Source organism: Semicossyphus pulcher, unplaced genomic scaffold, assembly GCF_022749685.1.
Source record: "Semicossyphus pulcher isolate SPU_LCO1_2020_fin unplaced genomic scaffold, fSemPul1.0.p SCAF_8, whole genome shotgun sequence".
Classification (NCBI taxonomy): Eukaryota; Metazoa; Chordata; class Actinopteri; order Labriformes; family Labridae; genus Semicossyphus; species Semicossyphus pulcher.
Genome location: NW_027211759.1, coordinates 21382253 through 21396139, shown reverse-complemented (window position 1 = coordinate 21396139; position 13887 = coordinate 21382253). Strand labels below are relative to the sequence as shown.

At 41.8% G+C, this 13887-nt stretch overlaps 1 protein-coding gene across 1 annotated transcript; it reads left to right on the top strand.

The window, feature by feature from the left end:
• The first annotated feature begins 1085 nt into the window (after window positions 1-1085).
• Window positions 1086-10512, top strand: lrrc56 (leucine rich repeat containing 56). Its single transcript, XM_069687190.1, has 12 exons — window positions 1086-1247; window positions 1551-1638; window positions 2199-2259; window positions 3482-3578; window positions 3980-4177; window positions 7393-7570; window positions 7658-7888; window positions 8104-8171; window positions 9211-9353; window positions 9566-9771; window positions 9909-10230; window positions 10344-10512. The coding sequence occupies exons 1-12, from the start codon at window positions 1086-1088 to the stop codon at window positions 10510-10512; spliced, it is 1923 nt and encodes a 640-aa protein (XP_069543291.1).
• Window positions 10513-13887: the final 3375 nt, after the last annotated feature.

The following is a 13887-nucleotide window of genomic DNA, read 5'->3' as shown; positions in this document are numbered from 1 at the left end:
CCCACCATAATCCCCCCTTTTGAGAAAACTAGCCACCAACTACAGTCTGAAAAATTATTGGAGTACTAAAAATATCCTTATTTTATGTTTTGAATTCACTTTTAAATTAACTTAAAATGTATATATTTGCTGAAATGATTTAGTATGGCCTAATGTTTATGGGCTAAAGTCCTAATTTCACTGACAAGTACATACCTGGGCAAGTTTGTTTTTACTCCTAACGGATGATATATTTTTTTTAAATATATTTTTTCCTACAACAGTCAGATTTCAAGACTTTTGTAGATACAAAATCCGAATAAGCAAAAAAAGCCAAACATTTGTTGTATATGTGAAATCATAGAATGTAAATTCTTCATGCCATTAAAACGAATGAACTCCTACATATGTGAGGAGCAGTTATATAGATATTCCTTCTAAGGCGTTATAAGTAATTCGTGTTTCCATTTCATTTTAACTTTTTGTTTGAGCTTAGGAAACATTTACATTTCTAATGGCAGAGCTTACTTGAATGTAGCACCAGACCAGTGTAGGCGAGTTAAGGTTACAATCGTAGAAGCAGAGGTTTACAAATTAATCTTTCATGTAGTAGTAACAACACATGATTACAATTACCCCAAGTGTTACCCTCAGGAGACGAAAAATAAGGGTTGTTACACGTGAACTACATATCCCAGGGAGCTACGGGGCTCTCAGTTCGTAACCAGGAAGTGGTATGTGGTTGTCAAGCAAACTTTTGCTTGGACGCAAACTGCTCTCAGGCTGTAAAATGTACATAATTTCTTTTTCTTCTGCAATTTCATTCAACAGGTAATGTATATCATAATTAAAGCTACTATCTAATATTGAAATAGAAGTTCTAGTCGCCAGAATTAGCTTAGAGTGGAATATTACTTAATTTGCGCGTTAGCTTATGTTAACATTTAACGAAAACAAAAACAACTACCGGTAGTTTTTAGCTAATTTATCGATAGCCAGTGTTAGATGTGATTGATATGGAATGGTTATTTTAGTATCTCCCCTTGAAAGAAAGCCATTCAACAGTCTTGTTAACATATATTGTTCTTTGCAGGTAGTCGTGGAAGATGAGTTGCTGTCTTGGATCTGTGCCCCAGGTTCGACCTGGCACAGCACGGGTCCAAGTGACAGAGCTGAGTGGATCAGGCAACATCAACCCAACTCCTACCACGAAACCATGTGAGGACTCTGTAACAGCAGTGGAGCTGTACCTCTCTCCAGAGAAGCTGGTAATGTAGCTGAAGTGCCGAAGGATAAAGTCAGAGATCATCCCACTGATAGACCCTTTGCTCACCTTTGTCTGACTCATGTGTTTAGTCTGTATGCATAAAGGGCTTGCTGTAAGTAAACAAGGTTTAAACCTATTGTATCCATCCTGACTGGACCCAAAAGTGTATATTACACTGAAACAGTCATAGGTGTATGTCCGAGGTAAAATATTTACTAATAATAATAATACCATATCAAAACAAATGCAGTTCAGTGGGTCAGAACAGGTAAGCAGGTGTACTGTTAATTTCCGTCCTTCACAGGAGTTGCTGTGTGGAACTCGGGACCTGTCGCACGTGACCTCGCTAGAGATCTGCATAGATACGCAGGAAAACACAATGGGTAACTTTGGTAAGATATACACTAAATCATGGCTCACTATTTCAAATCATAGTGCACAGGTACAAAGGCCACACATTCAATAATTTCAATTACATTCGTGTCCAGATCTATAAAACTGAAATACTGCTAGTTTTGACACTGTATTAAACGATGAGTCATAGCTGATGCTTCATACGCTATTACAAACAAGAATTTATAACACAGAGACAAATAAAGACGCACTGTGACGCACAGATCGTATCAGTACTAAAGTGTCTGTCAGGTGTGCCAACCACGGCACAAGATGACTGAGCTGATGATTGTTGAGGAACATACAGTATTCATTATACTCACCTTTGTCCTCAGAAATGCTAGATTGCACAACGCGTGCAGGCATGACAGAGCATTGTCTGTACATGTGTGACTCAGGCGCCACTGCAGGTACTCTTCCTTTTAGCTTACTGAAGTTGAATACATGATGAGGTGTATTTGGACTTACACCATAGGGCTAGTTTAAACCCAAATAAATAATCACCCCACTGACACATGAGCATAATGGAAATTTCTTTGTTTATCTGATCATCTTGTAGGTGCCTACTTGCCCAAGCTGGTGCAGCTGAAAATGAACAACAGTGTGATCATGTCAGTAAGGTAAGCGCGAAGTTACATAACACAAATGGCATCTTCTTGTTTTTTCTCTGGTTTAAACCTGTTCCCAGGGGAACACACGCAGTCACACTCATATTATTTTCACATTACCTCATGGAATACTTTAGATTCTCAAGAAGCTCCATTTCCCGAAACGATAAGACAACAACATTAAAATGCACTGTTAAGAAAAACCTGCTTCTTTTCACACTGTGGCACACCCGTTTTATATTTAGCTTCTGTTTATAAACAAAGCAAGATGATCTTTCCATAAAGAGAACTGTAATTTGACCTCGAGAAGCAGTGAACCCATGGGGATTTCTGTCATGCTTCACACTGGTCACATGTGCAAGGAGACACCCTTAAATGAGAGTCACTGGAAGCCATAAAAAGACAGAGCTTTGAAGCAGAATAGCAGGTCAGAAGTCATGGGCATGTGCACCTGATGAAAAGCGTTGTATGTTTGCATTGCAGGTGTTGTGCTCTGCTCTGCTTCTGTCAAGGTTTTTCCAACAGGGACTTGTAGAACAGTGTTTTTGTATTGAATCTACATGTTACTGCTTGTAACCTAGCGGATGTGGTGTTCAGGGCAGTCTTAGAGATAGAAACACGTGGGAAACAGGTTCACCCACCTGTCTCATGATCCGAGGTAGGGGAGTTTCTGGAATATCAGATTTGTGCAAAAGTTTTAGATTGAGATTTTTTCCATTTGAAATTCCCTGAAAGAAGACAGGAAATATCCTGGATTTGATCTGTGTCATCAAAATCGCATCGAATAAAAGCAAACCTCCAGGATGAAATGCACAAACACACATTGTAAAATGTCGTTATAAAAGGAATTGTTTCCCGACTGACTGCTGAGGCATAAGACAGTACAAACAGAAAGATAGGATGCTGTCTGCTCCACCCTGAGAGTAGAAGAGCAGAGCCAGCCGGACGTGCGCTGCCTCTGATAGCATTTCCTGCTCGGTGCTGTGGGAGCTCTATTGAAGAGGGTGTTACGGGGTTGTAGATACACTGCCTGAGACTCTGCTGTAAGGGTCAGATCAGGGGTGTGCTGCAGAGACAAGTGGGCGGCAGAGGAGAGGCCCGCACATTGAGGAAGAGAAAAGAGCTTCTAGCTTCACTATAGCCAAGGGACTGGATAGCCTTTCCCATGATTCACGGTGTTGTGTAACTCCCCTCCCTGTCTCACAATGAAGTTTGTGCTATTTTGTTTCCTTAGAGACCTGGGAACCACCCTCTCCCACCTGCAGGTGCTGTGGATGTCTCGCTGCTCCCTACAAGACCTAGATGGTATTTCTACTCTCTCAACCCTCAAGGTAGAGTTTAAGGTTGCAGATGGTTCTTGTAAGAGTGCTGCACAAGTGATATTCTTTTCTTACTTTATCATATATATTATTATATAACATTTAAACTTGAACATTATTTCCTTTGGTTTGTATTGCACTGGTGACACAATTTCTAACACTAACAGTACTTCAGCTTATTTTCTTACACATGCTACAAATCTAGATTCTAATGATATAATAGATTTTGATCCCAGTCTCTAGGAGGACACCATATTTGTCTTGCTGAATTCCCTGTGTGTCTAACATGTTTCCTTTCTTTACCCACGGCACTTCTCTGTTATTGACTCTGTCTGTGTTTAATCAGTGTCTGCCTCTTTCTTGCCGTCTACCAATCTCTCCGATGCTGCATGTTGATCCCGTCTCTGTTTCAGGAGTTGTACGTCGCCTACAACAATGTGTCGGACCTGAGTCCTGTTGGCATGCTGGAGAGCCTGCAGCTTATAGATCTGGAAGGGAATGATGTGGATGACCTAGTCCAGGTTCAATATCTGGGGCTGTGTGACAGTTTAAGGACACTCACCCTGGAGGGAAACCCTGTGTGTGTGCGTCCAAACCCAACTGCCATCCAGGTACGGTAATTTTCTGCCATCAAACTATGATATATTTGTCATCACCTGCATAAAGAGAGGACACTTCAGATAGATAATGTAGTTCAAGTTTGAAGTTATAATCTCTGAGTTCTCAGTTTCGTTCTATTTGGCGGCACCTATGTCGATAAACGGCAATTGCGGGCGCATAAGTCCCAGATAACCAGACGTCCACGGTTGGCTCTGGTTGTAACTCTTGATTTCCCTCACTGACAGTTGCTTCCCTTTTTAGACAGTTTGCCTTGATCTGAGCATCAAATTTGTGTCTTTTTCTTTGGATTTTCACTTATTTAGTTCTATCTGTATTCATCGATCTTTTCTATGTTTGCTCAGCCATAGTAGATTACTGAAAATCAGCCGCTTAGCTCCGCCTACCCTCTCTGGCAGACCAACCACTGCTGGCTGATGCAACACGCGTCACTAACTGTGCACCGCTTGTGATTTTTTCTGCGACCGTCGCAACAGACACCCAGTCCATAATAATACTATATACTGCAAATGCAAAGGCTTTCATCAGTGGGCCACAGGCTCAATCAACCTCCCAGCTACCAGGGAACGTTCCCATAATATCGGCTAACATTACCTACAAGTTCTAATTACGCTTGAAAGAAAACATTTTAATCTAATATTCAGAGAACGTTTTAGGGATGTTTTTTGTTTTCATTTCAAATAATGTTCTTGTAACGTTAAAACTAAAGCTCAGTTCAGATCAATGATTGGCAACGCAACAAAACAGTTTTAGAATGTTGCAGAGAAAATTGCAGCGGTGTGAACTGGTTAGTTGCAGAGCGTCTGAAGCCATTGCCTGGAGTTGCAAAAGATTTAACTTGTCAAATCTCCAAATGCAGTTTTAGAAAGGAATGATGTAGCTATTTCACTTCAGCCAATCAGGAAACAGCATAAATTGGCGTAGGCGCCCTGTCTCTGGCGCTGCAGTAGCCAAAGACGGCTCCAGATCCTGTCTTTCCAAACTCTCCGTCTTCGTTGTTATTAATCAGTGTTACAGCTGACATTGTGAGCATGTCACTGTCATCCATTTCTTTTTATAACGATAACAGAAATCCAGCCAGTTAATTCATGTAACCTAGGCCTAATACTAACATTAAAGTATTAACTAACGTTATAGTATTAACGCAGAAGTAGTGGGGTACATCAGTGCGTCGTTCCTATGGAGACGGTCAGTTGCGTATGTGCGCGTTGCGTTGCATTGCTTTGATGTGAACGGCCCAGTTTTAGAACGTGTACGATCAGATGTCAGGGGATTCTTTTGGCAGTTGCATCCAGTCTCGTTGCAAATCATTGATCTGAACTGGCCTCAAGACAAAATGTTTTAACCGCAACATTCTGAAGATATTTTCCAGATGTTATTGAGGCCTGGGATGTCAGAACGCCTTTTATAAAACATTCAGGTAGAACATGCTCACTGCGACATTCTGAGGATCTTTCAGGATGTTAGTTCGGCCTGAACTATCAGAACGTGATTTATGAAACGTTCCTGAAATGTGCTTTGAACATTCTCACTCAACTTTATGAAAATGCTTCCAGAGAACATTCTCCTGCTATTAAAAGGGACATTTTGGGAACCAAATAAAAACGTCCAGCTCAAAACATTACCAGATAATTGCACGTAACATTCTGACAACGTTCTTTGATCAAACCATTTCTACCTGGGATTGTGCATTCGGCAATAGGGCAATAGATAGTGACTTAACAGACATTTATTTAAATGAAAGTCTTCGAGATTATATCTTTAACGATAATTTCTAGCTTTTCTCCACTTGACCTGTCCGTCTGTCCTTGTCCGGCTCTTTGCTTGTCCTTTGTGATTCTGCAGGACAGAGATATTTGACAAATAAGCATTTTCCGAAGGGAGTGCAACTGGAGACGTCAGGAGGAGCCAAAATTAGCTTTGAAAGTCAAGTATATGCCTGTGCTGTACTTGTTATTACTGATCAGCAGTTGTGTCACCGTCAAGGCAAGATAACGCACTGATCATAACGCAAGGAAAATGATGATGATGACATTTACATCATGTCCTTATCCAGACTAACATAGTCTGAAAGTGTCAGATTCAGTAGATGTTGTCCACCTTGAAAACTCAACGTGTGGTTCTGGTGAAGGTATCATTCAGTTATGTGTCTCCGCCTGTACTAGCAGCCTGTCAGCCCTCATTGCTTTGTCAGATATTGAGCGTAACGTAATTAGCATGTACTGAGACATGAAAGTATCTGTGTAATCTCAGCTCTGTATCCGGGGCTTCAACACGCCAGATAGCACAGTGGGAGAGCAAGGAGGCATCGAAATTATCAAACATAACAACCACACAACTGACACACTCTTTTGTGGAGGCATCACGACACAGACGTAATGTTTTTATTATATCACAGGACTTTTTGAAAGCCGGCCAGCACATTTTTATCCGGATGGTGCACAACGCAGCTCGACACGGATTGATTCGGTGACATTGAGCGTAGCTGGATTTGTCCTGCATCTCCACCTTTTGCTGATTCAGGACACAGTGTCCTGTGAGTTTTTTGGGCCGCTGTGAATGTGTTTATTTACACCCACCAGCAGAACATTAATTAGGAAACTGGGGCAATGAGGGGAGATGCTGAGCTGAATATGCATTAGGCCTGTGCTTTGTAGGGACTGAGGGGTTCTTGGGTTTGCTCTCATGCCAAACTATCACTCTTCTTGCTCTCTCTCGCTTTCCATCACATACACACACACACACACACATCCGTTCACTTCCTCTCACCCAGGCCTCATTCTCCTCCTCTTTTCTCTTTCGTTTCCTTTCTGCCAGCCCTTCACTCCCTTTTTCATTCATTGCATCTGTGTGGTTTGTTGAAGGGCCGGAGTGCCAGGCTGAAATTTGATTGCTAAGTAGTTCAGTGATTCACTGGACTCTCTCTCTCCCTGTGCTCCAGACCAAGTCCAGACCCCAAAGCAAAGGCCCGCTACAGACTTTAGTAGCATTAGCAATTTACCTGAAACTCACATTTTCCATTGCCTTTGTTAAGTATGAGTATAAAGGTCTAACAGCTTACACTACTGTGCATATATTTAAGTCTCATTTTTAACAACTATCACACCACCTCCATCTGTATAAACTCCCTTTTTATCTCTTTTAATGACCTCATCAAACACCTGTCTGTCCTCATTCACTCTGCCTCTTCTTTCCTTCCTCTACCCAGACGGCAGACTATAGTTATCGAGCTGCAGTGAGGGAGTTGATCCCTCAGCTGCGTTGCCTAGACGATTTAAAGGTGGAGGAGGAGGGGCGTAGCTGCACCAGCACCATGGGAGAAGAGTGGGCCATTCTCCGAAACTCCATCAGAGACTTCAACTCCTCTCAGGCTGCTCCTGAAGACAGTGTGTATATGTTGTTGTAAGTGGTTTGATGCTGACCAGTAACTAAGAGCTGTGTATTTAATGGGACACTCACTTTTATCTTTGTAGAGGAAACAGCGGACAGTACAGGTGCTTATAGCAGACCCGGCTCAGCCAGGCGCCCTGCTTCCAGCCTCTCCTGTGTCCGACCTCTGTCGTCAGCAAGCTCCAGACCCCACACAGGCTCCAGACCCATGTCAGCGACCACGCTTGGAGTTCTCTCCCCTCCTGGATCCAGACCTGGTTCTGCAGATTCAGATCTAGCAACAGCGGAAGCAGAAACCAGCAGCCTGACACATGGTTAGGCACTTACTAATGAGAACAACTTCCATCTCTGTATTTTATTTAGTTTTAGTTCTATTTTTCTTTTAAATTAAGTTACATTTCCCATCTCATCAGCATCACCCTCTAAAGATAAAAAGCACTTTACTCAACAGTGCCACCAAGCGGACCTTTTGTGTCAGAAAGCAGTTTGAGTAAATTAATACCCTCTCTGTGTCTGTTGATTTTTCAAGGAGCTGGCAAGATCCTGTTCTGTGGAAACCCGGTCCAGGCTATTCGAGCAAGGCGAGAAAAATTAAGGGTAGGTTGTGTGTGATGACAGAAGAACAAAATTCCTGAAATTTGTTGAGAAAACATCTAGCTCTTGGAAAAAGAAGATCTAGGATCTCAGTTAAATAAATATCAAATTAATCTACACCAATCCAATACCAGTACCTTTTTCTTTCACACTGATTCACGTGCAGTCGAGCAGTTAGTGTCATCTGAGGGGAACAGAAAGCTTTCTGGCCTTTGAGAGGCCTTTATTGCTGTCACCAGCAGCTTCCTTTAATGTTGTGTCTGTATCAACAGAAGAGTTAATTATTAGCAGGAGTCATACAGTATCGTACAGAGGGACTTCCAACAACATGTACGTACTGCTGCTGTGTTCCTCTAAACTTCCCCTCCTGTTCTTTTTTGTCTCTAACCATTAGTCTAAATTTGCTATATTGCTTTGATGGCATGTTTGATTGATTCATGTATACAAAGACTGTTTGCTGAGGCGGAATGATACATATAGTTAAAAGCCCCAGTGCTGTTGTACTCTATATCAGTACTCCTGGAATGTCTCATCCAATCAAATTACTTGGTCTGAACTAACTACTGTATATCCATAGTTGATGAATTTAGCTCCATTCTGTCAAAGCTCCTGTGAGTGAGTTTTTCACTGGTTATGAAAACGGCTGAAATTAATTCTGATGAATCTATATGAGCTACAAAAACAAACCAGACCATCAGCGACAAGATTTATTATTTCTATATAGTTATTTTAGTGCCTGAAACTGCTAGCGGGGGGTAGGTGACAGACAAAGCGATTAACTGCACGCTGCCTTTGTTTACATTTTCCAGGGGAAACATTACAGTGAGTGATACATATGACTGTTAAAGAAAGCAGGATGAGATTTCTTGTTAAAAAACACAACTTAAGCATGTACAGGACAAAATCATCAAAGACATAAGAGGTACGGCTTTGTCCACAGGGGGCGCCAAAATCAACACAAACTGAAAGTTCCTCACAGGAGCTTTAAGTTTCCACGCTTCCTGTCCTACCCCTCGCACTCATTTTCCATTTCTTCTCATAGACAGCACCCACCAGGTCCACCTTCACCCCTCGTGACCCTCCCATCCACATACCAGAACACACGTACGACCTCGAGGAGCCTGATGTTAGAGAACGTGTTGATGTGTTTTCTGAGCTGAGAGCTTGGAGGGAGCAGCACAGCAGGTAATAACTATTAAGAGGCACTATTTCTTAAGCTGGAATCACACTATGTGATAAAATGTACACTAAGCTACATGGATGCAATTTGAGCATTATTGATGAGGTTGCATTTTGGGGTGGTATACCTATCAAGGATTGGGCCTTTAAATGCAGGAAGCAATCTCTTTACAGCCTTTTAATTTGTTCCTGACTAAAGTTTCTACAATGTTTTTCAGGCGTCTCCAGGCTATAAAGACAGAAAGGCTACCACAGGTCCTGGCAATTCACTATAGTGATGATGAAGAAGGAAAAGATGTTGAAGAAGAAGAAGGCTTTTACGGTACAAGGAGTGACAGCAGTGATGAAGAACATACGGAGGAAACACATCATTACAGCCAAGATACTGTCTCTACAGATTCCTCTTTCCAGTCTCTTTCCCCAGGTGACTCACTGAATAAATATACTATTTTACAACAACATTTAGAAAATTAGAAAATAATATTAATCATCTTTTCATAATAACATCGAGCTGTTTTGGCCGTTACTAAACAATTTGTAATGGTTTTGTTATGTTTTCAGACTTGCGTCACAAAGGAGCCTTATCACCTGACGTGGCTCGGCTGTCCCTGTCCCCGGACGAAGCACTGTCCCCTTCTCCCCCTTTCTGTGCCACAGCAGCTGCTGGTAATCGGAAGCCACCAGGGATCCGTTCACGCAGACTTCGACTCAGCCAGACCAATTCAGAACATTCACCAAATTTAAGCAGAGTAGGGCGCTCCTCTGGAACACTTTCAACAGCTGGAGACGCAGACCTGAAGGATGTGCCACTGTTGCCTCTGCCTGCACACAAACATCGCCCACCTCCGGCAACTGCTTTGGGTGAAGGGCTCATGGGTTCACGGTATGGCACTGATAAAGAATGTGAAAAATATAATAATTTTTGAGCTGTTTAACAGTTTGAGTTAAGCAATGTTCATACAGGGTTGTACTCAAGATATGTTCTCTGACATACAGTGCAGAGATGGACCGGTCCAATATGCAGACTGGCAGCAAACATCTTCAGAGGTCCAAACTCCTGGATAGGCCAGCGATAAGTCGTCCCCACACAGCCAGGGCAGCTCTGCAGAAACATCACCCGCACCACACACTCCAGCCCTGCAGAGGGAGCTCACAGCCAGACTGACACCAGAGTGGGTAGATGTTTTGGCTGCCTGGCCAGTGATTAGGTTAAGCCTGACTGTTCAGTATCCTTTGAAGAGTGGCAGCATGGAGGCCATCAAGGGTTCACTCACATCACGCTTGGAGGTTGTTGGAATAAGATCCTTTTTGTTTGTTTGTTTGGTTTGAATGAAAATCCAGAAGGTATTAATGAATTCCCAAGCAAACATGCAGTAAACTCATGACTTTACATGAGTAACAGTGTAGTTGGAGAACTTTATTTACTACGGGAATCCCTCTGAGTTTCCACTGTTCTGATGGTTGTTTTACCTGGATGATTATTAAAGGGACCTCTGTCACGTTTGGATGTTTCAGGCTGAAATATTGAGTTTTTATAACTTTGATGCTACCTTTTGTTTTACCTAATTAAAAGAAAATTAAATCAATTTCTCTCCTTTATTGAAACTTAGCTGTATGTTAATAAAACGTAACAGTTCACTGGACAACAGACTTCAACTGTCTTGATATTCATAGTGAAATAGCCTTAGTTAGCCACATGAGGGCACTATCTGTAAATCTAGCATCTAATTCAACCCATTGATTCGACCACCTTGAGTAACCACATCTCCCCTTGTAGCCTAAAACTCACTCCTGTTTGTCAACAGCTTGTGCAGAATTTACATTAAATGTAGTGTGATCTACAATAGAGCATTAAGCATGCAAGCTTTGGGCCTGCACCCTGCTACTACAAGAGAAAATGTTTCATGATGATGCAGTGGGACAAATCAAGATCATTTGGAGTTTATATGTTCAATCTGTGAAATATCCATTTATTTTCCAAGAGCTATTGGAAACTTCCGTTTCATTGCACTATAGTGGACAATCTCAAACTGCATTTTGTCAGGAGACACACTTGGGTGAGAGGCAGCCACATCTACTTCCTTTGTAGTTCTTAAGGGCATGTAATATTAAGGTAGCATTCATTTTCTAAAACCAGCACGTTGACATTTCAGAACTTGCCCAGGCATATTTTGTACGAGCACCTGACGTGAGCGCACACGCCAAGACACACATGTTATGTCATCCGCGCTTCACTTAAGTCATCAGAAACAGGATGTGGGTAAAAGAGTCCAGGTAACAAAGAGCAGACAGTCATTAGACCCTGAAAGCACCGCTAATACTCCCCACCACGGGATTAAGACGTGTACTCATCGGACTTAGGAATGTAAGATGTGCGTATACATGTAAGGGTACATATCCGCTCAAGCATGAGACAGCTCTTATGTAACATCTCAGTGTATCTTCTAGCAACTCTTTCCATCACTTTGGATCATCTTCTCACAAGGCTGCTTCATTTGTGGGATTGCTCGGCTCCCCTCGGTCCCCATCAGGTGTGTTTTTTTTTCCGCCACACTCCCGTCTCACTGGTGCTATTACGCCTCAAGTCACAGATGGAGAAGGAGAGAATGAAAGGAGAGGCCTTTTTATGGTAGGAAAGTGGGATAGTGTCCACCTACTCTCTGAATAGTCTTGTAACTCCTGTGAAAGGGATCATTGTCACAGCTGGTCAGGACTGGGGACCTAATCTGGCCTGTGGGAGCTTTCTTCCTCTGCCCAGTTATTACCAGATGATGGGGCACAGAAGAAGAGCCGGGGTTTTATTTTTGGCTTTGGGATGGTACATACTGTGAGAAAAGCGTGAACATCAAATTTTAAAGTTTGACGATTTCATTTGCTATATTCAGTAACTGTAACTCTATTTTATCTTATAAAAATAGAGAGTTACAGTGGGGGGTCTGTTTTTGGTTTCTTGCTATTTGTTTGCTGTTGTACACTTTGTCTTGGTTCTGGAAAGGTGAAATCTTGTCTGTAAGCATAAAAGATGAAAAAAAAGCCAGGGTCAGTGCAGATGGTCTTTTTCAACCTAAAATCTAATTAAAAAGACAGTTGTAGCACAGCAGTGGCACTACGTCATAAACACACCCTTTACTTAGAGATTATTATAAAAGACTAATCTCTATTTACAGATTCTACATAGAAAAGTAGAATCTGTAGGCAGGGACGCGGATTTTAGGGATGTCAAGTGTTCTGGTTTTCGTTTGAACTACACTTGTAGTCCGAGTAATATTGACCAATCACGTATCAGCAGGCTGTGGGGTGTGCAGGAAAAACAGTCAGTGTGGAGAGCAAAAGCAGGCGGAACATAATGCGCCGTAATGACATCCCGGCTCCCATCAGCGAGCTCTGACAACGATTTAGCTTCTTATTAATCTCTATAAACAAACAACTGCAGCAAGTTCAGCTAACAATCTGTTCTAGATCTGAAATTCAACTGGAGATAAATTCCCTTGACGCTGTGTCAAGAAAGCCGTTCAGCGTTCAGATTTCCCAACTTCCTGAATGCATCAGAAATGATCGATCCGACCTGCGTTCAACAAACAAGCATTTTAAAAGTAGTTTTCTTCTCCTCTTGAAGACAGACCTGACAAAGCTTCATTTTTACTTTTTACAAATCTGCATCATGAAGTTGAAATTTCAGCAAAGACCCGTTAATTAAAGTAAATCACTAGAAAAACGTATTTTTTTTTGTAAACAATACAGCACAAAAGGAAGTCTTGACCTGAAGCCAAAATGCTAACTGCTGGATAGCTACACGCCTGACATGTTCACCTTTGTCCCCAGAGGCTATATCATAGTCAGACTATAGGCGATGGGATCCGAGATTTGTAAATGACAAAGGGATTGTAATGTTATTAAGGCAAATCTAAAGGATAATAGAGTGTAAAAGAAAATAAGTTCCTCTATATCACAAATATGCATGCTTACACAAGGGAAAGCAAACCGCGTACATGTCTGTCAGACTGAACAGCAGAAAACTGTCAACACATGCTGTGAATGCCACCTAAACAAACTCCAGATATGGCAAATTTAATTCATGATCATGTCAGGCAGGTTGTTGTAACATTCCCCAAAAGACTCCATCAAAGCTATCAGAGACACGAGGTTCGTTTAATAATCCATTGGCATGCAGCAGAGCTGTACCTTCATGTTGTAACAGCCGATAACAAGATGGGTGTGAATAAATTACAGGGGAAAAAAACCACACCAACATAACTATGACTGAAAGGGAATATAAATTATATTTAATTATCGTAGGAAGCCTTCTTCTTGTTTTGACTTGAGACAGGTGACTTTTCCTATCATCTGCTGTACCTGGAAATGCCTGCAGTATGAGTTGAGACAGGCCCAGGAGACGCTGTTTGTGCAGTACACGTTTTACCACAGGATCCTGCCTGGAGGTACATTCCTCTCACTGCAAGATATTTAGTTTGCATAACTCTTTTTATGTTGACAACTTTACAACCAAAATGCAGACATACATTACATAATGGTATATAAA